We start from the raw sequence: 26,060 nt of genomic DNA on the forward strand, positions 1-26,060 counted from the left end.
ACCTTTATTTATAAAGTGCTGTAAATTTACACAGCGCTGTACATACAATCTTTTTAATTAGACGGTTCCCTGCCCTCAGGCTTACAATCTAAAAAGAAATGACACAAAAGGAGAAGGGAGTGGTGATGGGGAAGGGGATGAGGTCCAGCAGTTCTTCTCTACCTCCGAGGTCTGGACCAAGGGAGATGGACCGGAGGGAGGGCTTGGCTTCTTAATGGATGGTTAATCTTCTACCAGGGAGGCCTGCTGGAGCTAGCCTGCCTCTCTAGTAGGATAATACATATAAAATACATAGCAATACAGGAAATGATCCAATAAAACAGGCAACAAAAGAACATCAAATAGCAAGTGACAATTATGCAATGCCTGGGAATGCTTCTCTGAACAAGATGGTCTTCAACTCCATTTTGAAGCTGGTTAAAGAAGAGGTGGCTCTTCCTCGAGGGGGAAGAAGGTTCCAGGAGTGAGGGGCAGCGAGTGAAAAGGGGCGCGTATACACAGAAACCAACAAATATAAAAATCGTGTGCAACTCTGCATCTGCTTCTCCCAGTAAATGACACTCCTCTTTTGCTGGCACATTTACAAAAAGCCAATTATATTACTGGGTCATTTAATTAATCAATTGAATAACTGCTCACGGCTGAATTCCTCAGATAAATTTCAAGCTTGTAGCATATGCCACTTTTCTTGATGAATGAAAGGAAAATTTGTTTTACTGTTCAGGAGCTGTTATTTTTAACGGAGCTGAGGGACAGTCTGGAGATATGCAATACATAGAAACAACTTTTTCCATGTATAAGACCTGGTTCAACATGTTTTGTCACTCACAGGTGTGACCAAGGGGCAGAATTCAGGATGAAGCAACGTGGATAGGATAGGAAGAGGATTCTCAAAAGCTTTTGTTACAAAGGATCAGAGTTTGGAAACAACTAATTAATTAACTTGTTAAGGAAGTAACTTGCTAGGCTTTTCTAGCATTTTCACTTAACTCAATATGCTCCTCAGCTAAAGCTGAAAATATGCTCTAGCAAATTAAGTCATTGGCAGTTATTTGAATTTATTAGGGTGGGTTACTCTGCTTTGTCATATTCAATAAAACAATAAAAATTAGGCAGCCTACTCTTAAGTGAGAGGAAAGCAAGCTAGTTTTCTGGAGCTCAGTCAAAGAATGGTTAAAAAGAAAAAATTGAGCCTTGAAATGAAATATGGTTCGGGGAAGAAAAGGACAGGTTGCTTACCTGTAACTGTAGTTCTTCGAGTGGTCATCTGCGAATCCACACAAATGGGTTATTCTGCATCTGCACAGCATTTCCAGATCCTACTGGAATCGCTAGGGAAGACTTTTTTACAGCTGCTCCACCCACCCTCTATATAGGCAGGTCTTCCCACCCTTTCTCATTTCCAAAATAGGTCCGCCATAAGAGCAGACAAGGAAGAGAGAAGGACACGACAGAGGGGAGGATGGGCGGCATTTGTATGTATTCGCAGATGACCACTTGAAGAACTGCAGTTACAGGTAAGCAACCTGTCCTCCTCCGTGGTCTCTGCGAAGCTCACAAATGGGTAACACTGGCAAGATTCTCCCATTGTGAAGGAGGGAATGTCCTGGCAATAAACAATTATTAAACCAGAAACAGTGTGAGTGTCATGTTCGACAGGTGCCAACTAACATTAGTGCAGTCCAGAAAGGAGAACAGCTCTGCCACAGGCTGCTTCACGTCGGTGCCTGGTATCAAGTCTGTAGTGCTTGATAAAGGTCAGAGGTTGTAACTGTTAAAATGCTTTTGATGTTTATGTTGCGCAGCGATTCTCCACCTTCGTGACTGTAGTCAGTAGCTTGTGAGCTGGAGAAACACCTGTCGCTTTCTCAGTGAGCATAGAGACACTGTAATTTTCTCTCAGATGAAACTTTTATTCATAGAAGAAGTTCCACTGTGTACAACACTATATACATCGACACCATCCACATGAGTAACAACCCACTCTGAGGGACCAACTGTCTCACTCTCCCTCAGTGACAGTTGAGAATTGACAGTTGACAGTTGCATCAACATTCCAATGATACACTATTTAAATGCTGACACATATAACTGCCACTAGAGCTGTAAATAACTTCCACAACAGCTCCACCTAGTGGCCACATCCATGCCATTTTATCAGACCTGTTTACCATGGTCCTGACAGTGACCACACCACAGCCTTGCAAATGTCCTCCAAGGGAATTCCGGAGAGGAAGGCTGAATGAAGCTACCGCCCTGGTGGAGTGGGCTCGAATTCGAGCAGTATTCTCAAAAATCTCGTACAAGAGAAAGATTGTGGAAGTCACCCATTTGGAGAAACATTGAGGTGTGACTGGAAGCCCCATTTTGGGGTTGGAATAGCAGACTAAAGTTTGGGGAACGACGAGAGAACGCAGTCCTGTCGAGGTAGTAGAAGGCTAGCCCGCCTGACATCAAAAAAATGGATCGGCACTCGGTGTGTTGGTTCGGGTTTGGGCAGGATGATATCCTGGCTGAGATGAAAAGCGGACACAAGTTTTGGTAAAAGGAAATGTCCAGACAGGATGACTTTGTCCTTAAAAATTTTTAGGTACGGAGAATCCGTACGGAGGGCACAGAGTTCACTGGCACGGAGTGCCGAGGTGATGGCTACCAAAAGGCTGCCTTCCAGGTGAGGAGCCTGAGGTACAGGAAGCCAGAGGTTCAAAGGGTGAGGTTGCGAGGTGCTGCTAAAATGAGCTGCAACTGTGGAGGCATGCATCCCTGCTTCTTCCTTCTTCCTTCCTTCCTTCCCTCGCTCCACGAGAGCAAAAAAAGAGGTCCTCCTCTGTCCCTTTGGGCTCTGCAGCTGAGGACCAGGATTAGCAGTTTCTTCCCCTTTAAAAACCTGAGCAGAGCTCACTTCCCTCTCCCCCCCCCCCCGAGAAACTGCGCTTGTATGCAAGCCCAGGCCCTGGGAGATTTCTTTTCCTGATGCTTGAGTGGCTCCACGTGAGTGTTTCCTCTTCCCCTTTCCTTCTGAAGCAGCCAATCTGGGGAAATCTCCCAGGCGCTGGGCTTGCAGCAAGCAAGGTTCTCTCGGGGAAAGGGGAAGGGAGTTGCTTGTCTTTTTTAAAGGGAAGAAACTGCTATCCTGGCTCCTCATGCTGCAGAGCCCAAAGGACAGAGGAGGACCTCTCTTTTTTGCTCCCTCTGGAGCAAGGGGGAGGGAGGGAGGGAGGGAGGGAGCACTGGGGATGGCAGCAGAGATGGCTTCTTTGGAGCTTGCCCTCACAGAGCACCAAAAGACAAGCCGAGCAACCGGGACATCTCCGGAGCAGCATCCACTCAAAGGAGCACCAAGAGGCAAGTTGAAGCAAGGGACACTGACTGCACCCACAACTTATCCACGGGTCATGTTAAATCCAAATCTAATATTGGCCCCCAAACCCCACCCGACTTCATACATGGTGACTTATACTGAGTATATATGGTAATAGGCCAAAAAAGAGCTGAATCATTGTTTTAACTGCCTGATAAGCCGCGACTAGTTGTTTTCATAGCTTCTTTTTTCTTGTATGCCAGTAGTTGTTTATATGTGTCTTTTGCTGAAGGACTTCCAATACAGCTGCTGATGAGATATTAGTTATATCCTTGTATTTAGAGTTTTCCTTGGGCTGATGTTTTAAGCTTTCATTTCCATCCCCCCAAGGATTTGTTTAAAACTCTCTATCAGACTTGCCATGTGATTACCCAAAGCATTCTCCCCAGACTCTGCAAAGTGTCTTCTGCCTAAGGAGTTTATCAGCAAGAGAAATTGGAAGTATAATCAATGGCAATCCGAACGCAATCATGGGGTTTAACATTATTGTGTGATAGGCTACCACACGCAATTTCAGGCAATAGCAAGCTATTTCCAGCAAGGGAGTCAGTTTAATGCAATTCAGATTCATGTAATTCCCTCAAGTAGTGAATTCATGTAAATGCATTCTGGCCCCACTTTCTTTTCATTCGAAATTAAGATAAATTCCTCTTGTGTGATAAACTCCTAAGAAGTGAAGATAATGGTCCCAGAAAACCATCTTCCTGTCTAGCTATCTACATACCCAGTCATTAATTTTTAGTATCTTCCTGTCCCTGTGTAGTCCTTCACTAGCAGACTTAATGAGAATACTACCTGTGCTTAAACCCCTTCACCTTCACCATCAAGAAAATATCAAATACTGGCAATCCTAGAACTGTCATACACCTGATACTGAATCATGTTTATCTGTAAGCTAGCCTATAAATTGATTCTGAAGAAACAGTATAAAAATCTGAAATTAATTATTAATGAAGCTACCTGACTATAACTTCATTCCTTTATATGTTTACCTGGAAGTAGGATCTATTGAACTTATGGGACTTATTTCTGAGCTTCATCTAATCTGCAATGTGAAAACTAACAAGAAATCCGAAGTTCAGCAGAAGCAACATACCACAAAAATAATTTAGGTCACTCTGTCATCCTGAAAACACACTGTTCTGAAGCAGAAGCCAAATTTTTACTCTGGCTATCAAGCACTGAAAGTACCACACATAATGAGATGGGAGACAACAGATACAATGTTACAAGACTCCAACTAGAGATATATGTATTTGCTGTATTGCAAAGTCTACCGCGCATGGGTCCACAGATGGCAGCAAAGACAATAGTAAGCATCAAATACGAGGGCTGTTCACAGAATGTTCATACTTCAGTTCCATGCCAGGAGTAACCAAGCTGATTTAGTACTCCTTCTAATGTCAAGGAATAAAAAAAAGCAGCAACAAAGTAGAACTCTACATTTTAGACTGTGTTCCCCCCCCCCCCTTAAAAGGAGAGAGACGAGGACTGTCTGAATAGTTCAAGGGTAAGGTAAAGGTAAAGGCTTCCCTTGCATGATGTCTAGTCATAACAACTGTAGGGATGGTGCTCATCTCCGTTACTAAGCCAAGAGGCAAAATTGTCAAAGCGACTGCAATCATGTGGCTAGCATGACTGCACTGAACACTGTTAACTTCCCCCGAAGCAGTAACCTATTTATCTACCTGCATTTGCATGTTTTCGAATGCTAGGTTGGTAGAAACTGGGAAGTGACAGGAACTCACCCATCACGCGACACTGGGCGTCAAACTGCCAACCTTCCAGTATATGATAATCAGAATTGGCGTCTTAACTACTAAGCCACCACGTCCCACCACATTCAGGGGTAGGATTGCCATATTCCACTTTTTAATCTGGGCACCTAATTTGCATATTATGAAAATATTCTAATTATGCAAACCACTCTAATATACATTCTAATTATGCAAATTGAGCACATTAATGTTTGCATTTTTCTTCTACTATGTTTAACCTTCGCACCATTTTAAAGTTAGAAACTGATCTGACAGAAACAGTACAGGCCATGTTTAAAATGGGTGAACTTGGAACAGAGAGATCCAAATCCCTAGGCGAACCTATCCATAGGGTTTTCTTGATACGTTTCTTCAGCGGGGGGTTGCCATTGCCATCCTCTGAAGCTTGTGCTACACAACCCAATGAATTTTGCTTCTGACTAAATCTATTTAGGATTGTGGTGTGGTTTATTCATTTGTTCATGCTGGAGGGAGGCAGACATATGAAAAGCCAGGTGACAGACCAGATCCTGGCAATTCCCTACCCCCATCTTATCTCTATCCCCGTTTCTTAAGGCATAGTGTTTTCAGGATTGTCCTCCTTCCTCTCCCAATCTTTAGTCCCGGCATGTCTCCCATCAACCCCACTCCGCATTCCTGGCTGCTCTTCCTGACCAAAATCTAAACCACCATTCATAAGTTAAGCCATTTGAAGTGGAGACAACACAATATGATATTTTACTTATACTGTGCAGAGAAGTGGTATTTCACTTGCAGCCTTTTTCTAATTCTTCTTTTCTCCCCCCCCCCCCCTTCCTCACACAACCCCTCCTATCTCAGCTGAGCTTCACCCAAACCAAACCTGCCTTCATTTTTTGAGGCAGAAGTTCAACAGGAGAGAGGGAGAGAAGGCAACAGACTCCCTCAACCCTAACCCCCCATCCAAGATTTAAGCCATGACTGTTGGAGGCTATCCCCCCCTCCGTCCTGGCTCCCTTTTCCTGTCTAGGAGTTTATCACACTGAGGCTAATTTTGGCATTTAAGAGAGATTAAAGCACTTTTAACATCATGAATAAAGAGAAATAGGCGAGTAATTGTGCCAATGATTATCACACACAATTGCGCATATAAAGTGATATCGGGAAATGCATGTCACTGAAATCCCAAAAGTAAAAAGATGCGTGTTTAATGCTTCTTTGTGACTATTTTAACAGCGGGTTTTAGGCAACGTTGTGTGAAATCGTTTCCGTAATTACCCAATTTTTCCGGAATATTCCCAGGATAAACTCTCATTCTACTTTGTGTGATAAACTCCCTAGTGGTTAATAGGGCTATCCTTATCTTGCTTCTCTTTTCATTGTGTTGCTCTCTGACAAGAATAAGAGCGGAGGAGAGTTTTAGTGGAGACTAGGTCACTGATAAACTGCAGCCTGGAATAAAGCAGGAATCTGGATTTAATAAAATATAATAATAATATTTTTTATATCCTGCCTCTTCCGATTGAGGATTGAGGCAGGTAACAACAAGTAAATACAGTACAAGATACAATATACACAATAAAAACAACTAGCCCCACAAACCCGACCCAACCTTCCCTCAACTGTAAAATTAAACAGTAAAAAAAATGGTTAAAAAGTACATAACAATACATCAAAGTTAAAAACAAATCACAATAAGAAAAATAATAAAAGGGGAGGGATTCAGTTGGTTCTGGACATATCAAGTCGGGGATTCAAACATGCCCAACTGGTGGGGACATTTTGTTAGACATCCAATCTGGGATTTTCCCAGTTTCCTCAGCACATGGGCTGAGTCTACCCCTCATCATCATCATAGGAAAATAACCACAAACTTCTTGTATTCTTCCATTGATACCTGCACTATAAACTGACTCCCTTCTGATGAGATACGTTTCTCTTCCATTAAATCCCAAAGCATGTAAGAGCCCTGGTGGCGCAGTGGTTAAATACTGCATGCCCCTCACACAATCCTAAGTTTGCGCAGTTCAACACCAGCGAAAGGCTCAGCTAAGTGGTATAGAAATGTACTTGCTATTGCTAAATTTCCCTTCAAGAAGCAGTATTTCCTCCAAAGTTTCTTGGAAATTGCACCTCAGCCAATTGCCAGCAGTAACCAGAAAATAGTTGACTTAACTGATAACTTCTCAAGCCATATGTCAGCTCTTGAAGAATTCGTAATGCTACTTCAGTTAGATAATCTCTGCATTCTTTGAAATCACATTATAGGTTTCAGGAAAATACAGTGGGACCTTGGTATCCGCCAGACTTGCCATTCACAATTGAGGTCCACAGATGGCAAACCTGTGTTGTCCTCAATGGCAGCACGTGTATGGTCGCACAGCCATAGGGGCAACGGCACTTCTAGTGCTGCGATTGCACACACCATTGGGGACAAGGACTTGAGCATTCATGGATTTTGGCATCCGTGGAAGAGGATCCAGACGGATCCCTTGCAGCTACCGAGGCCCAAGCTACAGTGGAACCTTATTATCACGCAGGGGATCTGTTCCGGATCCCTCCGCATATAAAAAAATCCGCCTATGCTCGAGCCCCATTGTTTCCAATGGGCTCGTGGCCGGCGGCGCGGCGGCGATGAGGCGCAACGGATGCGCGTGCCCATTCAATTGAATGGACGCGCCGCCCCTTCCGCCCGACGCGCCGGCGGCTTGAGCGCCTATGTTCAAAGCCGCCTATAAAAGGCCGCGTATGAGGAGAGGCTTCCACTGTACAATAATCACTTCTTTTCCATGTATGTGGTGAAAATATATGACTACGCAGGTGTCTCGCAAAATTTGCCAAAACAATTATCTTTTTCATGGAATTCCACAGTAAACATTCACACATTACAGCTTTTAAAAACACCCAATATATGTTTATTCCAAATGCGGGATTTGAACACTTACAGTAGCTAGGACAGTAACGGCAGCCTATTGGAAGGGAACTGTCTCCTATTCAGATTCAGTTCAGAAGAAAGGAACCAAGAACTCTGCTTATGAATTCATTTTTAGAACAACAGAATCTCATGAATGAAATGTATAATGACACAAACTGATAGGGCAATGGTCTAAAGAACGGAGTCACAAGAATTCAGGATGGAATTCCAGGTTTGGAGAGTTATGATGAGTTCCAAAGAAGACTTCACTATATTGAATAAATGTAGATTGTTGTACCATACTTTATAATAAATAAGACTCCCTGGAAATAAGACATAGTTCTTGAGGAAAATATTTTGGGGGAAACATGGTACATTTAGCCTTTCTATGTCAGAGAGCTCTAGTACCACAATAAACTACAATTGTCAGGATTCCCTAGCACTGAGCCTGGCAATAATGGTCTCAAACAGGATTATTTCTGCAGTGTGTTTTGGACCGTTACAAAAGTATAAGTGGTTTAAGATTTACAGTAATTCAAGATGACCGAATAAAATCACTTTTGAATCCTCCACTGCAGTATTACTTTCCCCTAATACCACCTGCAGCTTGCAATTGATTCTACCCATGATTGTCTTAAATGCACTCTCAGGCACAAGCAACAACATGTATTGTGGGATAATGACACAGTAAATCTAACACTGCAGTGGTTATGGTAGGAAAGAATACTAAAGAAGCCCAGACTATTGAATTTCTTTTTTAGATACTTACAAGTTGCAACTCTTTTGGAGAGAGCAGAGAATCGCAGTGGAAGACAAATTGAAGAAAGGAAGGGTATGCAGGGGGGGGGGAGATGATGCAGAAAAGAGAAAGGTAATAAAAAAGCAGGCAACATTATTAAGACTCTTTAATAAACACATTTCTAGAGTCAATATCAGCATTCAGGCTTATCTGTTACGTTTCATGAATCAAAATGGCCCTTTCAGACTCCCTGATTCTATTTTTAGTAATGTCTTATTGCTGTTATATGGAAGGGAAGATAGAACGTAAGGCATTTGCACAGAATCGATTTTCTGCTCTATGAACATTTACATTCCATCTCCTAAACTCACTGAACCAGAACTGGCATAAGACTTTCTAAGGAAATGTCCTATCAAAAATTTAATTTCCAGTGTGGATTCAAAAAAAAAAGCATAAAAGGAGCCAACTAATGACAGGAAACATAATTCACAGGGAAATGGTTGGCCCACAAGAGCAAAATAAAACAAAACCAGAAAAGGGTGATACATTTATTAGCCAACTATATTCATCAGCAAGCTTCTGATGCTTGCACAGAAAATAAAAATACAGGGGGAAAAAGAAAGTGATGGTTTGGAGCCAAGGGCCTACATTTGTATCAGATATGTTTCTGTTCAGTTGTTTGGAGGGATCTCCAATGCTGGCAGAGGCCAACCCCCTTTTTGGTCATGTGGATTTTTACAAAGGACAGTAAAATTTAAACTCCATTAGCAGCAGTAAAATAACTCTTCTGGGATCCAGGTGTCTCTTTCTTTATGAAGCTTCAGGCCCCTTCTTAGGCAAAGTACGTTGTTTAACACAGCATCTGCATGCTACACCTGGAAAAACATTTAGGTGCTGATGATAATAATATGATTTATTTATAGCCCGCCTTTTCACTGGGAACAAGGCTGGCTACAACATGTAAAAACAATGTGTTACATATCACATCCATTAAAATTTATCCCTCTCCCAACTCCCATTCCAATAATAAACACAAATTAAATAAATTCCAATATAAGATGTTATAATGATAAAATCAACAGAGTGGGGAGAAAGAAAGAGAAAGGACTCTATAGTAGGAGGGAGAAGATGGGGACAATGCTATTGTGCTCGGGAGGGGGGAGAGTAATTTGGAAAGGCGCGGAAGAGGTAAAAACTGCCAATTATACTCCAGAAGAAAAAGTTTTATCTTTGTTGGAGGTGAATCCTTCCAGTCCTTAGTCCCCCCCCCCCCAAATCACCTTTTTTTTTAGGACTCCCTTCTTGTGGCTAATGCGACAGAAGCACTACTTTTGTTATCATTTGCAAAGAGGGAAAAACAACTTGAAGTCCATAACTGGTTCTTGTTGTTGTTGTTTTAATTGTATTTCTACCCACCTTTTTGAAATGCTCTCAGAGCGGCTTACAGATTGTTAGACAATCCCTGCCCTCAGGTTACCAACCTAAAAAGACTGACACAAAAGGAGATTCCTCTACTAAAAGTCAACATGGGTTGCTCAAAAACAATATACCAGACTTTTCCTATTTCTTTTTTTGGATAGTTACAAGCTTTGTTAGGTTAGGGGAAGTTGTGGTGTAGTGCATCTGATTCAGAAGGTTCCCCGTGAATCCTTGCAAAAAACCCTAGTAAAATGTGGGCTAAATGCAACTGTTAAGAGGATTTGTAACTAGTTGACTGGCCGCACCAAAAGGGTGTCACCAATGGCTCCTCTCCATCCTGGGAAAGAAGTGTCTTGAGCAGTGCCATAGGGTTTTGTACTGGGGACAGTTATCCCCATCTTTATCAATGACTTGGATGATAGAACAGAGAGTATACTTATCAGTTTGCAGAGATGACACCAAATTAGGAGGGGAGCTATGGTGTAGATATAGTCCAGTATCAAATTACTCAGGTTGCATGTTGGACTATGCCTCTGCAGATGAGGGTTCAAATCCTAGCTTGGCCATGAAGCCCACTGGATGACTTTTGGGCAAGCAACTCTCTCAGCATCAGAGGACAGCAATGGCAATCTCTCCAAAAGGCCATGAAAATCCAAGGCTTAGGCCTGCCACAAGTTCTGTCTGGCACAAGTGCCCTAGAGGGCGGATCAGAATTCCAAATGGACCGTAACAGATTAGAAAGCTGTGCCCAAACAACAAACTGTCTCAGCATGTATGGTTTAAAATGAATGCATTGATATAGGATCAGGAAACGCGGATTAACATGTGAGAGAGATCTAGGACTCTTACTAGACCTCAAGCTAAAGGTGAGTAACAGTATGATGCAGCGCTATAAACCCAATATAGTCCTAGCTGTATCAAGAGCGTGTAGTGTAGTGTCTAGCAAGTACATTTCGATACCACTTATCCATGCAATTAAACACTCCTTGAGAGGTTTACAATGGTAAGCTTATTCTCCCCAACAAGCTGGGGACTCATTTTACTGACCTACGAAAGGATGCCAGGCTGAGTCGACCTGAGCCCCTGGCTGGGAAACAAACAGCCAGTCTCCTTATTCTGAAGGAAAAATGAAGCACTACAGTCCCCCGGGACGTTGAAACAAATGACACACTTGCCCATAGAGACCTATTTGGTCCATAGGAATCATTGCAGAGTGCTTCCCATAGGGAAACATTGAAACTTGCCTTATGTTTCCCTATGGGCAAGTATTCCTCTATGTTTCCCTATGGCAGGGGTAGGCAACCTGCGGCCCCGCGGCCGGATGTGGCCTGGCACGGCCTTGGGACGGCCCCAGCCCGGTCCTGCGCCGTTGCCGCCGGAGCCTTTGGGCCTCTCGGTGAGGGTTGTGGCCTTTGGCCATCAGGAGGAGGTGGGCAAGGGGGGCAGTGGGGGGCAATGGGGGGCAAGGGCGGGCAAGGGGGGCATTGTCTATAGACCGCCTCCGAACATGAATTATATATTAAACATTTTTTTAAAAAAATCAGCAAATTTTAGCGTGTCCTCCATTTTTTTAAAGTGTCCTCCATTTGAATTTTTTGTCCTACTTTGTCCCGGTTTTATTTTTTAATTAATTTTTTTTTAAAAAAATTATTTAATTATTATTTTTTGGCTTGCCCCCAGTTGTCTGAGGGACAGCAACCCCGGTCCCCGGCTCAAAAAGGTTGCCTACCCCTGCCCTATGGGCAAGAATTTTCCAATGATTCTCTAGGGACAAGTATTCCCCTATGCTTCCCTATGGGCAAGTATCCCCCTATGATGCTCTATGGACAAGCATTCCCCTATGCTTCCCTATGGGCAAGTATTCTCCAATGTTTCCCTATGGGCAAGCATTCTCCAATGATTCTCTATGAGCAAGTATCCCTCTATGCTTCCCTATGGGCAAGTATTCCCCTATAATTCTCTATGGACAAATACCCTCCTATGGGCAAGTGTTCTCCAATGATTCTTTATGGGCAAGTATTTCCCTATTCCCTATGGGGAAGTCTTGTCATTTGTTTTAGTACGACTCCTCAGTCCCCCGTTGGTTTCTTGGCGATAGCCACTGTTCTAAGGAGCTAGTTAAGTAACTCTCACTGGTTGTCCCCCCCCCCTTGCTATAACTGGTAACTCCACTGGCTTCTTGGTACTCATTCTGTTCTATGAAGTTCCTCAGAAGAACCCTTTTCTTTCTTTCTTTCTTTCTTTCTTTTATAGCCCGCCTTTCTCCCCGGAGGGACCTAAGGCGGCTTACAGATTTTTAAAAACACCCTTCGAAATGATTACGAAACCATCTCCCCTTTTTCCCTCCTTGTGACGAATCTGCCGACGAGCGCCCTCCCCTCAGGAGGAGGCCATTGGCTTCCTGTCTTCTTTCCCTTCCGTTGTAGGAAATGCTCCGTCCGCCATTTTGTGGCGGCCCATGGCAGCTGGGCTGAGGGGAGGGCGGAAGGGGACGCGGGCGGCCTGAGAAGAAGAAGGGCCCGGGAAAGCCAGCCAGCCACCGAAGCCTCCCTTCGCCTTTTCTCCCCCGGGAACCAGAGGAGGCGCCTTGGGCCATGTACGTCGGCCGTGCGACGGCGGGGGCCGAGGCCGGGCCGGCGCCGCGGACGATCTTGTCGGTCGGCGGAGTCGGAGGAGGGCTCCCGGCTGCTGTCTCGGCTCCCAGCGGCGGCGGGAACAGCGGCAGGAGCGACAATGGCGGCGGAGGCGGGAGTGGCGGCGGCGGCGGCCGCGTGGAGCTGCTGGTCTTCGGCTACGCCTGCAAGCTCTTCCGAGACGACGAGAAGGCGCTGCAGCAAGAGCAAGGCCGCCATCTCATCCCTTGGATGGGAGACTCCTCGATCATGATCGATAGGTCGGTGCAAGCCAACTCCCCGCCCGCCTATCGCTTCTCTGCACATTGTGTGTTGTTTGGGTTGGGGGCTTCTTTTGAAGGGGCGGCCGGGCGGCGGGCGGCGTTGTCGACGACCCTCTGCCAAGTGGGAGACACGGGAGGCCCACCCGGGGAAGAAGGCAAAGGCCAGCGCCTGGACAACTGCCTTGTTGCAGCCTCTGGAAGACTCCTCCGAATTGGAGTTACCAGTTGGAGCAAGTGTGTCTGGAGGAGGGAGGACCCCAAGGGCAAGGGATTCTGGGAACAGATGTCCAAAGCAGGACAGTGGCGATGGCGCTAATTATATATTACATAACACTCACGCTTTGGACATCTGTTCCCAGAATCCCTTGCCCTAGGGGTCATCCCGATGGAGAAAGGCTACTGAGAGTTGAAGGCCAGCTAAGGTCCAAAGCACCCTGTATTGGAGACCGCTTGAACTGCCCTGTCTCAGTGCTAGAGAGCCCTGGGAATTGTAGTTTGTGGTGGCAGAGCTCACACTGACAGAGAAGGCCAAATGCCTCACAAAACTACAGTTCCCAGGATTCCCTAGCATTGAGGCAGGGCAGTTCAAGTGGTCTCCAACTGGATTTACTTCTCCAGTGTGTTTTGGGAAGTAAGAAAAGCCGTGTTGGATCATTCCAAAGGCATACCTTGGCTGCATCCACACTGGGGACATAACCCGGTTTGGCACCACTTCAACTGACCTGGCTCAAGGCTATGGAATTCTGGAAGTTTGAGTTTGTTGTGGGCCCAGAGCCAAGCATAGCTCCGCTCTTGCCCCACAACAAACTCCAACTCCCAGAATTCCATAGCCTTGAACCAGGATGTTGAAAAGCGGTGCCAAACCGGGTTATTTATCCAGTGTGGATGCAGCCCTAGTCCAGCTTCATGTTACTAAAATGGCCAACCATTAAACTCCAAAAGCAGGATCTGGCAAGAGCCCCATAGCCTTCCTGTTCCTCTCCCCTTTGAGACTGCATTGCTGTGCAGTTTACCAGTGAGGAGCATTATTAGATGGGTAGAGCATTCAGATTGGCAGAATGTAGATGCTTCCTAGTTTGTGGTGATATGGCTATCCTAACAAAGGCAGTTTGGGAGTAAGTGGAGTCTCTTTTTGCTGTCACTTGATGCCAATCCCCCCCCCCCCCCTATCAAAATCTAGTATCAAGTTTAAAGGGTAACAGTTTTGTTGTAGCATGTGATTGTGACTTTCAGTCTTCAAAAATACATGTATGACGGATTCACCTCCTTTGAGAGGGCAGGAGACAGGGGGTGTATGTGTGTGTGTGGAGGAGCATTTGAAACCTCTCCCTCTCTGGTGTATTTAGTTTAGGATGTTTTTGCCCTGTGTTTGACCAAATAGATCCACCCAAGCAGCTTAAACAACAATACTGATCTGCTGTCTGAAGCAGGTCCTAATAATAATACAGTGGGCCCTTGTTATACGCTGGGGTTTGGTTCCAAGATCCCCCCTGGATAACAAAATCCGTGGATGCTCAAGTCACATGAAAGATAATGACATAACAAAATGGTGTCCCTTCTAAAAGTAAATAATAAATAAAACTTATTTTTATCCCACTTTTCTGTGATGAGACAATCAAAGCGGCTCACAACGCATTAAAATATCCACATTCACAACATTATATCCCAAATTCCCCCCCTTAAAACAGGATTAAACATGTTACAATTAAAATTGGAGATTAAAATATCTATTAAAACACAATAAAAAATATAGCGAGGACAGAGCGATGGACTAATACATGATGTGAGGGGCAGTCATTCTGTGGCCGGGCACTTTTATTCAGGAAAGGCCTGCCGGAAGTGATCCGTCTTGACAGCTTTTTAAAAGCTATCTAAGCTGGCAATTTGACGGATCTTGTCCGCCAGGCTTTTTCATAGTTTGGGAGCAATTGCAGAGAAGGCCCTCTGGGAGGTAGCAGTTAGTCTGGTTTTTAAAGGCTGCAATAGATCCACCCTGAGTGTGAGAGGCGGATTATATGGGAGCAGGCGATCCCTCAAATAGGTTGGACCCAAGCCATGTAGGGCTTTAAAGGTTATAACCAACACCTTGTACTGTGCCCGGAAACTAATAGGCAGCCAGTGAAGTGATTTTAGGACGGGTGTTATTCGGTCACTCCTAGTTTTTCCAGTGACCAGCCTGGCTGCCATATTTTGCACTAGTTGAAGTTTCTGGACTAGGCACAAGGGTAGCCCCATGTAGAGCGCATTACAGAAATCAAGTCGTGAAGTTACCAGTGAATGTTCAACAGTTTCTAGGTCCTTTACTTTCAGGAAAGGGCGCAGCTGGCATATCAGCTGGAGCTGATAACAGGCACTCCTGATCATCGCATTCACCTGATTTCTCATGTGAAGCAACGGATCTAGGAGCACCCCCAGACTGCAAACACAGTCCTTTGTGGAGAGCGTGAGCCCATCTAAGACTGGAAGTTGCAACCTTTATTAGTATTTACACAAACAAGTCTAGAAGTTACAGAAACCTGCATTTACCTTACAATGGTTTGGGGGCCCCTACTGTAAGTAACTCGATTTTGTCTAGATTCAGCTTGAGTTTGTTTTTCCTCATCCAGCCCATTACCGCTTCAAGACACTGATTGGGGGGAGAAATGCCATCTGTTGTCATAGCAGCTGATCAGGGCATGGAGAAATATATTTGGGTGTCATCAGTGTACTGATAACACCCTGCCCCATGTCTGTGAATGATTTCTCCCAGCGGCTTCATATAAATCTTGAATAGCATCGGGGACAGTATGGCGCCTTGAAGGACGCCACATTTAAGCTCCATTTTCGAAGAGTGACTGTCCCCGAGCATCACCCTCTGGAATCTACCTTAGAGGAAGGATCGGAACCACTGGAGTGCAGTGCCACCGATTCCTAACTCTCCCAGACGTTCCAAGAGGATGTCATGATCTATTGTATCGAAGGCCGCTGATAGATCTAGAAGCACCAACAGGTCACGCTTCCTCTGTCAATGCCTAAATGAAGATCATCAGCCAGAGCAACCATGGCAGTCTCCACCCCATGTCCTGTCCTGAAGCCGGTTTGAAATGGGTCTAGATGATCAGTTTCATCCAAGATGACTTGGAGTTGAAGGGCGACAGCCCTCTCGATCACCTTGCTCAAAAATGGCAGATGGGATACAGGCCTGTAGTTCTTCATATCCAGGGGGTCGAGGGAAGGTTTTTTCAGGAGCGGTTTAACAACCGCCTCCTTTAAGCAAGTTGGAACACAACCTTCCCTAAGGGATGCATTGATGACATCTCTAAGAAATGCCATCAAGGCATCACCCCCTGGATGGCCAGCCATGATGGGCAGGGATCAAGGGGACATGTTGTCTTCTTCACATTTCCAAGGATCTTGTCCACATCATCGGTACTCACGAACTCAAACCGATCTAGTTTAACTTCAATAACGGGTTTACTGGATACCTCATCAGTTGATTCTGCTGCAATCCCGGCATCCAGGTCGGCTCTTATCTGAAAAGTTTGATATTTGAAATTTATACTTTTTTGGAACATTTTCAAATCGTGGATGCTTGAATCTGTGTATAAAAAATCTGTGTATAAGAAGAGCCGACTAACAACAATAGTATTTATTAGCCACCTCCCCTATGGATTAAGGTAGGGAACAATAATAAATTAGACACAACACACTAGTTAAATGAATATATGAAGCCAGTGCATATTAAAAGCTGCCAATGTATACCTTAACATCCATAATTTGAAAATCATCTGGATAGGCCTGCCAAAAAAGTCTGATCTCTACTACTGTTTTAAACTGAGACAGCATATCTAAGTTATAATGACTCGTAACTAAAATAAAGGTTGAGCCACAATCAATGTGTAATGTGCTGCTGGACTCTTCGTTCTGTTTACTTAACAGACTAATATGGCTGCTCCTCTGGAATTAGTTTTCATGGTGGTAGTAGATGAGCCACTGAAGAAGAGTTGGGGAAAAATTCAAAGTAGCAACTGCTTCATTTTGAATATCTGGTAAAGACACAGGAATACAACTGGCAAAAAAATTGGTAGCCTTTGATGAAAAAAGTTTCATCTTGTCACATATCTGAGGATTGAGTCTAGATGGCTTGGCCTTGATCATTCTAGGAGCCTCTGCCCCTACCGTACCCCTTCCCTCCTGGCAGAGGGTTACTGGATTATTGAACCTCTCCCCTTTGTAGGAGTGGGGTATATGTGTATTGGGAACTGGAGTAATCTCTTTTTCAAACCAAAGTTCATAATAACTCCTCTTAAGAACTGAGAGAAGACTAACGTTTATACACACACACACACTGAGGAAGAATTTAATAATCCACTGAATTTTCCTTTGGAATCCAGATGTATTTCAAAAATAAGGTAATCCTGGCCTGCATCTTCCATTATGACTTCTTCCGATAGTAATTTTCTGTAGCAGTTCTGGAGAACTTTACATACACAGTCTGTCCGCTCTAACTTCCCACATGATTGTCAAAAAGTTGAGAGGTTGATGGATTGTGTAGTTAAGTCTTGTGCTGCTGCCCCACAATAGACACATCTTCATAACTTTTGAGACCTTTTCTCAACTATAATATTTTCATCTGACATGTGTCAGTGATAACTAGGTGACATCTTGCAATTAACCATGGAAGGATGAGGCCTTAAGGCCTCACAGTGTATTTCAAGGTGAATACAGGCTTCAGTCAGATTTCCTACTACCTAATATTCTAGACACTTTATCACATTAATGTTATTTCCAGTGCATGTGGGCCTAGTTTGTATAACAGAAAATCCCTAGCCACCTGCTGCTAATAATTCTGCCAAAGACCAGGTTGAGTATCCCTTGTATGAAATGCTTGGGAACAGAAGTGTTTGGGATTTTGGAATTTTTTTTGAACGGGGAGCAATTTGGAATATTTGCATATGCATAATGAGATGTCTTGGAGATGAAACCCAAGTCTAAACACGAAATTCATTTATGTTTCATACGTATAGCCTGATAATTTCCTTGACAATAATTTTTAATAACGTCGTGCATGGAACAAAATTTGTGTAGATGAACCATGAGAAAGCAAGGGTGTCACTATCTCAGGCACACATGTAGACAATTTTGGAGTATTTTGGATTTCAAATTTCTAGATAAGAGATACTCAACCTATAATTCATTTTTACTTTATTGAATATTTACCTACCTGTTCATCATACAATCAGAATTATGTAGCGATTTATGGCTACATGGAACCTGTCATAGTTTCACAGGTTTTACAGCATTTAGGTAATGGCTCATCTATATGTTCCCCTAAGCAGTTCCTATTAATGCTCTATTTTATGCTAAACCTTTTAGCTAGACTTTTGTGGTTCTTCCTGATCCAGTTTGAGTCCCCCAAGGCTGGACAGTGTTTGCTGATGATTAGGTAGTTTGCTAGTGAGTGGTTAGGTAGAGATTTTCTTAGAGGCAGTGAGTCTAAAGGGGCATTATTTCAAATAGCGATGAAGTCCTGAAACGCACTCAGTGCAGCAGAGTCTAAAGGGCTTTGGTTTGAAAAGGGGTATGCGGTATATTTTAAGTGTTTGCTCCTTCCATTGTTGCTTCACCCAAGCCATGTCAGTTGACGAGATTCCAGGCTCCAAATTGAGAACTAATTTTCATGTTGGAATAAATATTCGTGAAGTGATTGCACTCTTGAGGCTAGACAAAGCATAAGGGATTTTATGTTTAGTAGAACCTTAAAATGAATATTCTATTTGTTTGTATACAGAAAAGTGCTACTGATGCCAGGTGATCAATGTTTTTCTGGTTACATGTTCAAGCAAGTAATTTTTAGTTTCAAGGTTTCATAAGGAGCTGGCATGGTGTAGTAGCTTAAACACTGGACTACTACTTTGGAGACCAGGGTTCAAATCCCTGCTTAGGAAACCGACTGGCTGACCCTAGGCAAGTCACATTCTCGGTGGCCCATTACAGACGGGCTCTTGAGGCGCCCCCATCACATGCTAGGGGTTGGCCGGGGACCTAGCATCCACACCGGCCTCACCCCTAGCACGTGACGGGGGCGTAATAATGGTGGCGCCCTATACACACAGGCGCTGCCATTATTACGTGTCGGACGCATAGCGTCCGCACATCGCGCAGCGCTTATGACGTCACGAGTGCGCCATTGGCGCCTCGCGGTGTCATAACCGCGCCACGGGAAGAAGCGCCATTTTGGGGCTTCTTTTTTACTCTGCGCGGGAGCCGCGCGGTTTGGCTGCTACGGCTCCCTCGCGGAGCAACCAGCAGCGCTGGCAGACCGCCGCTTTTAGGCGGTCTGTAACGCGCCTTAGACTGTATTTGCACTGCAAATTAATGCAGCTTGACACCACTTTAACTGCCATGGCACAATGCTATGGAATCCTAGTTCAGCGGGTCCTTGTTATCTGCTGGGATTTGGTTCCAAGACCCCAGTGGATACCGAAATACATGGATGCTCAAGTCCCATTAAATACAAATACAGCATAGCAAAATGGAGTCCCTTATGGAAAGACAAGGTTTGCTATTTGGAATTTATACATTAAAAAAAATATTTCCAAGCCACGGATGTTTGAATCCATGGATAAAAAAATCCATGGATATGGAGGCTGACTGTATTTATAGTTTTTGGGGACACCAGAGTGCTTTGACAGGAAAGGATAAATAGCCCTTAAAATTCCACAGAAAATTCCAGAGTTCCACAGCATTGTGCTATGGCACTTAAAACGGTGTTAAAACTGCATTATTTCTGCAGTGCAGATACAGCCTTAGCCTCAGATGAACATGTCTTGCTAAGAAGCCTTGTAGTAGTCCAGAACTCAAAACCACTACACCATGTACTCTCTTCTTAATCCTAGAAACTAAAAATATCTTGTTTGACCATGTAATCAAAATTTATCACTTTGGCATCAGTAGCAGTTTTCTTTTTCTTTTTTTATTTAGTATTTTTGAGATTTTACAAAACAAAACAGATTTATCTACTTTCGATATATATATATACTTTTATATCTTAGTCATTTTTTTTTTTTTTTACAAAAACCTCTAAATATCCCCTCAGTGCACCCCATGCCCGGAGCCATTCCCATCTTTATACTCCATCCAAAATTTTAACTCCTCCTGGTTACGTGCTACTAAAAATAAAATCCTTTATTCTTTATCTAGTCTTAGGGCCCCACACGTAGGAAATGACTTAAAGGTACTCAACATCATCAAGACGTAATGCTGAAATGGTTGGAGAATTTATTGTATATACTCATCTTTAAGTCCAGAATATTTAGTCAAAAAATTGACCCCCAAAACCTGAGTTGAGTTATCCATGGGTCAATGTAAGTACTATACTTTAACTCTTATTGAAAAAGTAACCATCTCCTGGTAAAAGCAAGAGCGTAATCTGTCATGGAAGGAAGTACTGACCCACCTCTACGCTCTCATCCATCCAGCCTTTAATGTGAGCACAAGCAGTTCTGCTTGCTGAGATTTTGTAAAGTTCTTTTGCATTGTTTTCCTTTGCTTCATCCTTTACATGCCCCTAGGAGGTTTCACCTTCAACTCACGCATGGGTCATATCAAAATCCATAATTTTGGCCCCCAAAACTTCCCTCAATTTATACATGAGGATGACTTATAGTTGAGTATATATGGTAGCTTTAGGCTAACCAGACTGAATAGCAGTTTAAATGCAAGCATTTTATATTTTAATCCATGTGGATCATTCTGTTGTCCACAAAAAACTAATACCAAATCAAATTTGTAAGTCTTTATAAAGTACCACAAGTCTATTTCCTATTTTTCAGTAATCTTTTGGTTGGGGACAAGAAGGAATTACAGGGAAGTTTACAGTCTGGAATGAATCAGCTGTGAAAAAATGGTGCGAGCAAATTCTTCATATGCCTATGATCATTAAACAATCTACATTTGTAAATTAAGGAGGTTTAACATATACAGTACACTCAAGCATAGTACTAAACTGCTTTCAATTGTGCAGGTGGAGGTGACTGATGCTGTATTTGTATTCTGAGGAAGTAAAATTGGCATCAGTATGCTCACAGAAACGTCTCAATGCCAGGAAAATGCTTTTTGATAGCAGGGCTGGCCTCCTAGTATCAATTTGTTAGTTACAGTTGTTTTGATCCAACAAGGCTTTCATTCATATTTGGTATACAGTGTCCTTCCCAGAGTGGTGGAATTTACTGTTGTTAGCTCACTTTTTCTTGGTCACATGGAAAGGACTGAACTATTAGTCTACCCTGTTCAATAAACCAAACCGGGTTAGACTTTAACAAATCATGAAATTTATCCCATGAAAATCCAGTTCATACATTTGTGTCACGTTCTTAACTTTTAAAAAGTATCCTTTCCTTAGGAGGATTGTAACCTATCAAAGGTGAGCAAGGGAACAGCTGCTTACCAACTGCAAGTAAATCACAAATGTATCAGTGATGGAGCGTGTGCATCTCAACATTATTGTTGCAACCTCTCTAGAGAACCTCCTTAAATTGCACATTTGTTACTGTACCTATACATGTTTGTCTCTCTATCACATAACCCAGCACTTCTTTCCTCAGCCGCATGGCTAGGGGCCGAGCCTAGCCATCATTTTACCTCCAATGGACGCAAGTTTCTTTGGTGAAGATTTCTCCTGAGAATTCAAGACTAGCAGAAAGAAGCGAGGAAATTGCGACCGTTTGGTTCTTACGGATAGGTATTTATGTATTTGGGTTTGTGTAAATGTACGCTATTGGCCTTTGCAGAAAAAAAGTATTTTGGCAAGGGTGTTGAATGGTTGAACCATAGACGGTAAGAGCTTTGAAGGAATTGGTTCCTCTTTAATTATTAAGATATTTTTTGCCTTTAACTGTAATAGTCAGTCTTTAAGGGGGAATTGAGACTTCTCTTTAAAAGAAGGAAGTGGGTGTTTAATATTAGTCAGATTAAATTACCCCTAATTTAATTTATTAAATCATATTTCCCAATTGTATGTGGTAAGTATTTGTATAATGACTGAAACTAAAGCCCAAAGTTCTTTTCATTGACCATGTTTTTCATGTTGCAGGTATGATGGGCGTGGTCACCTGCACGACCTTTCTGAATATGATGCTGAATATTCCACATGGAACAGAGACTACCAGTTGTCTGAAGAGGAGGCTAGAATAGAAGCCCTCTGTGATGAAGAGAGGTATTTAGCCTTGCGTACGGACTTGCTTGAGGAGGAGGCAAGGCAAGGTATTGCTCAAGGACAACTTCTGAGTTAGAACACCTTTAATTGCAAATTTAAAATAACTTTTTTTAAATTGAAAAAATTGTTCCCACTCATTATATACTCACTCTTTCTGATATTATTTTGACAGTACCCAGTGGATTCGAAAAACAAGCGTCTTTGCGTATCTGAGGACCTCAGGATAGTTTATATGTAGAGCCACACAGAAATTGCCCAAGTTTTGAGGGCAGGCTGAGAAATGAGACACTTTTAACTGTTCTTCTTTAACAGTATTGTATCAATGAAAACTTCATGTCTTATTCTTTGTTATAAGCAGAAATGACTTTAACTCTTAAGGCACTTCTATGCAGGAGAAAAATAATCATCAGAAATGCACATACTTTCTGCCTTCTTGGGCTGGCAAAAGTCTCAGTGATCACAGATGGCCCGCCCATGGGGTGAATTTAGTGTAATGTCTGTGCTTGAATTGTTAGGTTTTCACTGTAATATATATATTCAGAAAGAAACAAACTTGTGACGAAAATCATGTTCATTTCTTAATTGAATTTTCTTTTTTATTAAAGAGGAAGAATATAAGAGGCTGAGTGAAGCTTTGGCACAAGATGATACCTATAATGCAGTGGGTTTCACTTATAGCAGTGATTATTATGATCCTTCAGAACCCACTGAGGAAGAGGAGCAACCTTCGAGAGGAAAAGGTAAACAGTTCTGTGGAATAACTGAAAGTAAATAATTTCTTCTAAAAAAGTACTTTGCAGCTAAAGATGTGGATTATTACTGGAGATCTGGGAAGCAGTATTTACAGATCTGTGATCTTCTCATGTTGATTACAAAAAGCAGTGAGCATGTCAAGAGGCTGTCATCTATTCACATAAGGCAAATATCTGCTCAGTTGTTTTCTATATACTAGCATTATGGCTACCAGTGATGGGTCCATCTGAGATGGGGGATACAGGGCAGGCACAGTTTGTGGCCTCCTCCGTGTTTAACTGAAGCTATAGCATCTCTTGTTTTTGGCTGTGTCAGCTAGGCTGAAGGGAATTGCAATCCAGTAACATTTAAAAAGCCATGCTGATTTAAGAGGAGGCATACAGGCTGCAATGGGAGCCATGAACTCCTTCATAACACCTTTAGTTTTATGAATCTGTTCTAAGGTATGGAGTTCTGTGTGCTCTGTTTTTTTTTCTTCTGTGTTTATCTAACAGATTTTTAGAAATTCTGTTTTCTCACTGGAATCCTGAAAGCAACTTGTAGTGTATGCAAAATGGAGAAGATTTCACCATTGCATATAATGCAGCGTGTGGCAATTGCATTAACATGACTTATTGACAGGGTTTTTTCTCCTTTGGCCTTCTTTCTTGATTGGCTATCAGCTTGGATAGCTTTTAAGAGGGGATTGGATTGGACACATTTGGGGAGGACAAGGCTGTCATTGCCTTGTTATATTAGCTGTATATTGGCTCCAGTATTGGACACCATGTGTCTCTGAACACAGATTGCTGGTGCATATGAACGAGAGTGTGCATGTCATGCATGTGGGCTTTTTACATCTGTTTTGACTGCAGTTAATATGGTGGTATGAGCACCTTGGTTTGCTGAAATAGGGTGTTGGTCTGATCATGATATTCTTAACAAGCACAGTATAAGTTGAAACTTGTAAATTACAAAACAAGTAACTCAGCTCTGAAAGACAAGGGTTCTACTAACCAATTTGGAAAACATGTTGGTGTTTTATAAGTAAAATACCAACAAACAAAGGTATGTTAATCAGTGTCTCTCAAGTGTAGATGTTTATAGGATCCGCTTTAATATTGGAATCCTTTACACGGGAATGGGCAACTGTTAGTTGCACTCCTATCCCTAAAACTAGCTCCAAAATATCTGAGAGCCCCCTTTGAAGATTCCAGGGGGTGCAATTGGACGTTTTGTACTTTTATTAGAAGACCCCCCTCAGCTGATTTGAGATACAGAATGCATTTGTTGAAATGTGAAGTTGACTTAATGATCACATTATGGTTTGAAGAAAGGTTGATCTGGCCCTAAAACAGTCCCCACTCCCTCCATGGGGTGACATGACCACCCATGCCCCTGGAATTTTCGGCAGGTGATATTGGTTGTTTGTGTGCTGAATTTTTCCTGGGGAAAAATTGGGTGGGCACATGGATCGTGGTTGCTGTAGCTGTGTGCCTTCAGGGCTAGCTTGAAGAAAGAGAGCCCTCCCTCCATGCTAACTGTCATCCTTCACCTGTGAGGGAGTGAACAGGCAGGCCCAGCTCCAGCAGGGCTAGTCTAAAGAAGAAGAGCCCTCCCTCCAGTCCATCTGCCTTGGTCCAGGCCTCAGAGGGAGATAATAACCACTGGACCTCATCCTCTTTCCCACCACCATCCCCTTCTCCTTTTGTGTCGTGTCTTTTAGATTGTAAGCCTGAGGGCAGGGAACAGTCTAATAAAATATAATAATTGTAAGCCGCTCTGATAGCCATTAGGGCTGAAGGGTGGGGTATAAATTCCAAAAATAAATACATAAATAAATTGTTTTTAACCTATAGCAACCCTAACACAAAGGAGCCCTGGTGGCGCAGTGGTTAAATGCCTGTACTGCAGCCATTCACTCAAAACCACAAGGTTGCGAGTTCAAGACCAGCAAAAGGGCCCAAGCTAGACTCAGGCTTGCATCCTTCCAAGGTCGCTAAAATGAGTACCCAGACTGTTGGGGGCAAATTAGCTTACTTGCTAATTAGCTTACTTGCTGTTCACCGCTATGATCTTTGGAATAGCGGTATATAAATAAAACAAATTATTAATTATTATTATTAATTTCTTGGCAAGATTTGTTGAGAGGCAGTTTGTTTTTGCCTTCCTCTGAGGCTGAGAGAGTATGTGACCTGCTCAGGATCACAGTGGGTTTCCATTGCTGAGTGGAGATTTGACCCCTGGTCTCCAGAGTTGTAGTCCAGTGCTCAAACCACTACACCACACTGGTTTTTCAGGAATCTTTGAGATTCATAGAAATGTTCTTGGTGGGAGTGCATGTAGCCTACAGGCTGTATTTTTCACTCCCCAGTCTGAATGTGTATTAATTTGAGACACATGGATAGCCTCAAATGAAGCAGTGAGATTTCTTCCAGCTTTACAAAAGTCTCTTGGGACAATTCTGGCCAGCCATAGGCACCATGTATTTGACTAAAATATGACCACCCAGACTGAAATTTCTTTGGTGCAATGGAAAAGCATTGTGTCCAGTTCTGGGCACCACAATTCAAAAAGGACATTGAGAAACTGGAGCTTGTCCAAAGGAGGGTGACTAAAATGGTGAAGGATCTGGAAACCATGCCCTATGAGGAATGACTTAGGGAGCTGGGGATGTTTAGCCTGGAGAAGAGAAGGTTAAGAGGTGATATGATAGCCCTGTTTAAATATTTGAAGGGATGTCATATTGAGGAGGGAGCAAGCTTGTTTTCTGCTGCTCTAGAGACTAGAACGCAGAACAATGGATGCAAACTGCAGGAAAAGAGATTCCACCTCAACATTAGGAGGAACTTCCTGACAGTAAGGGCTGTTCAACAGTAGAACAAATTCCCTCAGAGTGTGGTGGAGTCTCCTTCCTTAGAAATCTTCAAACAGAGGCTGGATAGCCATCTGTCAGGGATGCTTTGATTTAGATTTCCTGCATGGCGGGGTTGGACTGGATGGCCCTTGTGGTCTCTTCCAACTCTATGATTCAAGACCGCAGATCTCAAGTCCACAAGAACGGAGG

General features: G+C 43.1%; 1 protein-coding gene across 6 annotated transcripts in view; it reads left to right on the top strand.

Annotated features, from left to right (window-relative positions):
* Nucleotides 1–12,505: 12,505 nt before the first annotated feature.
* The window catches only part of LOC121916478 (splicing factor SWAP), a 239,106-nt gene continuing 225,551 nt past the window's right edge, over nucleotides 12,506–26,060 (top strand). The window contains exons 1-3 of one of the 6 annotated variants that reach the window (XM_042441582.1): nucleotides 12,506–13,062; nucleotides 22,139–22,308; nucleotides 22,867–23,001. In XM_042441582.1, the coding sequence (XP_042297516.1) occupies nucleotides 12,764–13,062; nucleotides 22,139–22,308; nucleotides 22,867–23,001 (604 nt within the window). In that variant the 5' untranslated portion in view covers nucleotides 12,506–12,763. Of the gene's footprint in view, nucleotides 13,063–19,608; nucleotides 22,309–22,866; nucleotides 23,002–26,060 lie in introns of those variants that run through there. The other 5 variants (XM_042441580.1, XM_042441581.1, XM_042441585.1 and 2 more) reach the window with 5 other exon arrangements.

The sequence above is a fragment of the Sceloporus undulatus genome, chromosome 10 (genome assembly GCF_019175285.1).
Source record: "Sceloporus undulatus isolate JIND9_A2432 ecotype Alabama chromosome 10, SceUnd_v1.1, whole genome shotgun sequence".
Classification (NCBI taxonomy): domain Eukaryota; kingdom Metazoa; phylum Chordata; class Lepidosauria; order Squamata; family Phrynosomatidae; genus Sceloporus; species Sceloporus undulatus.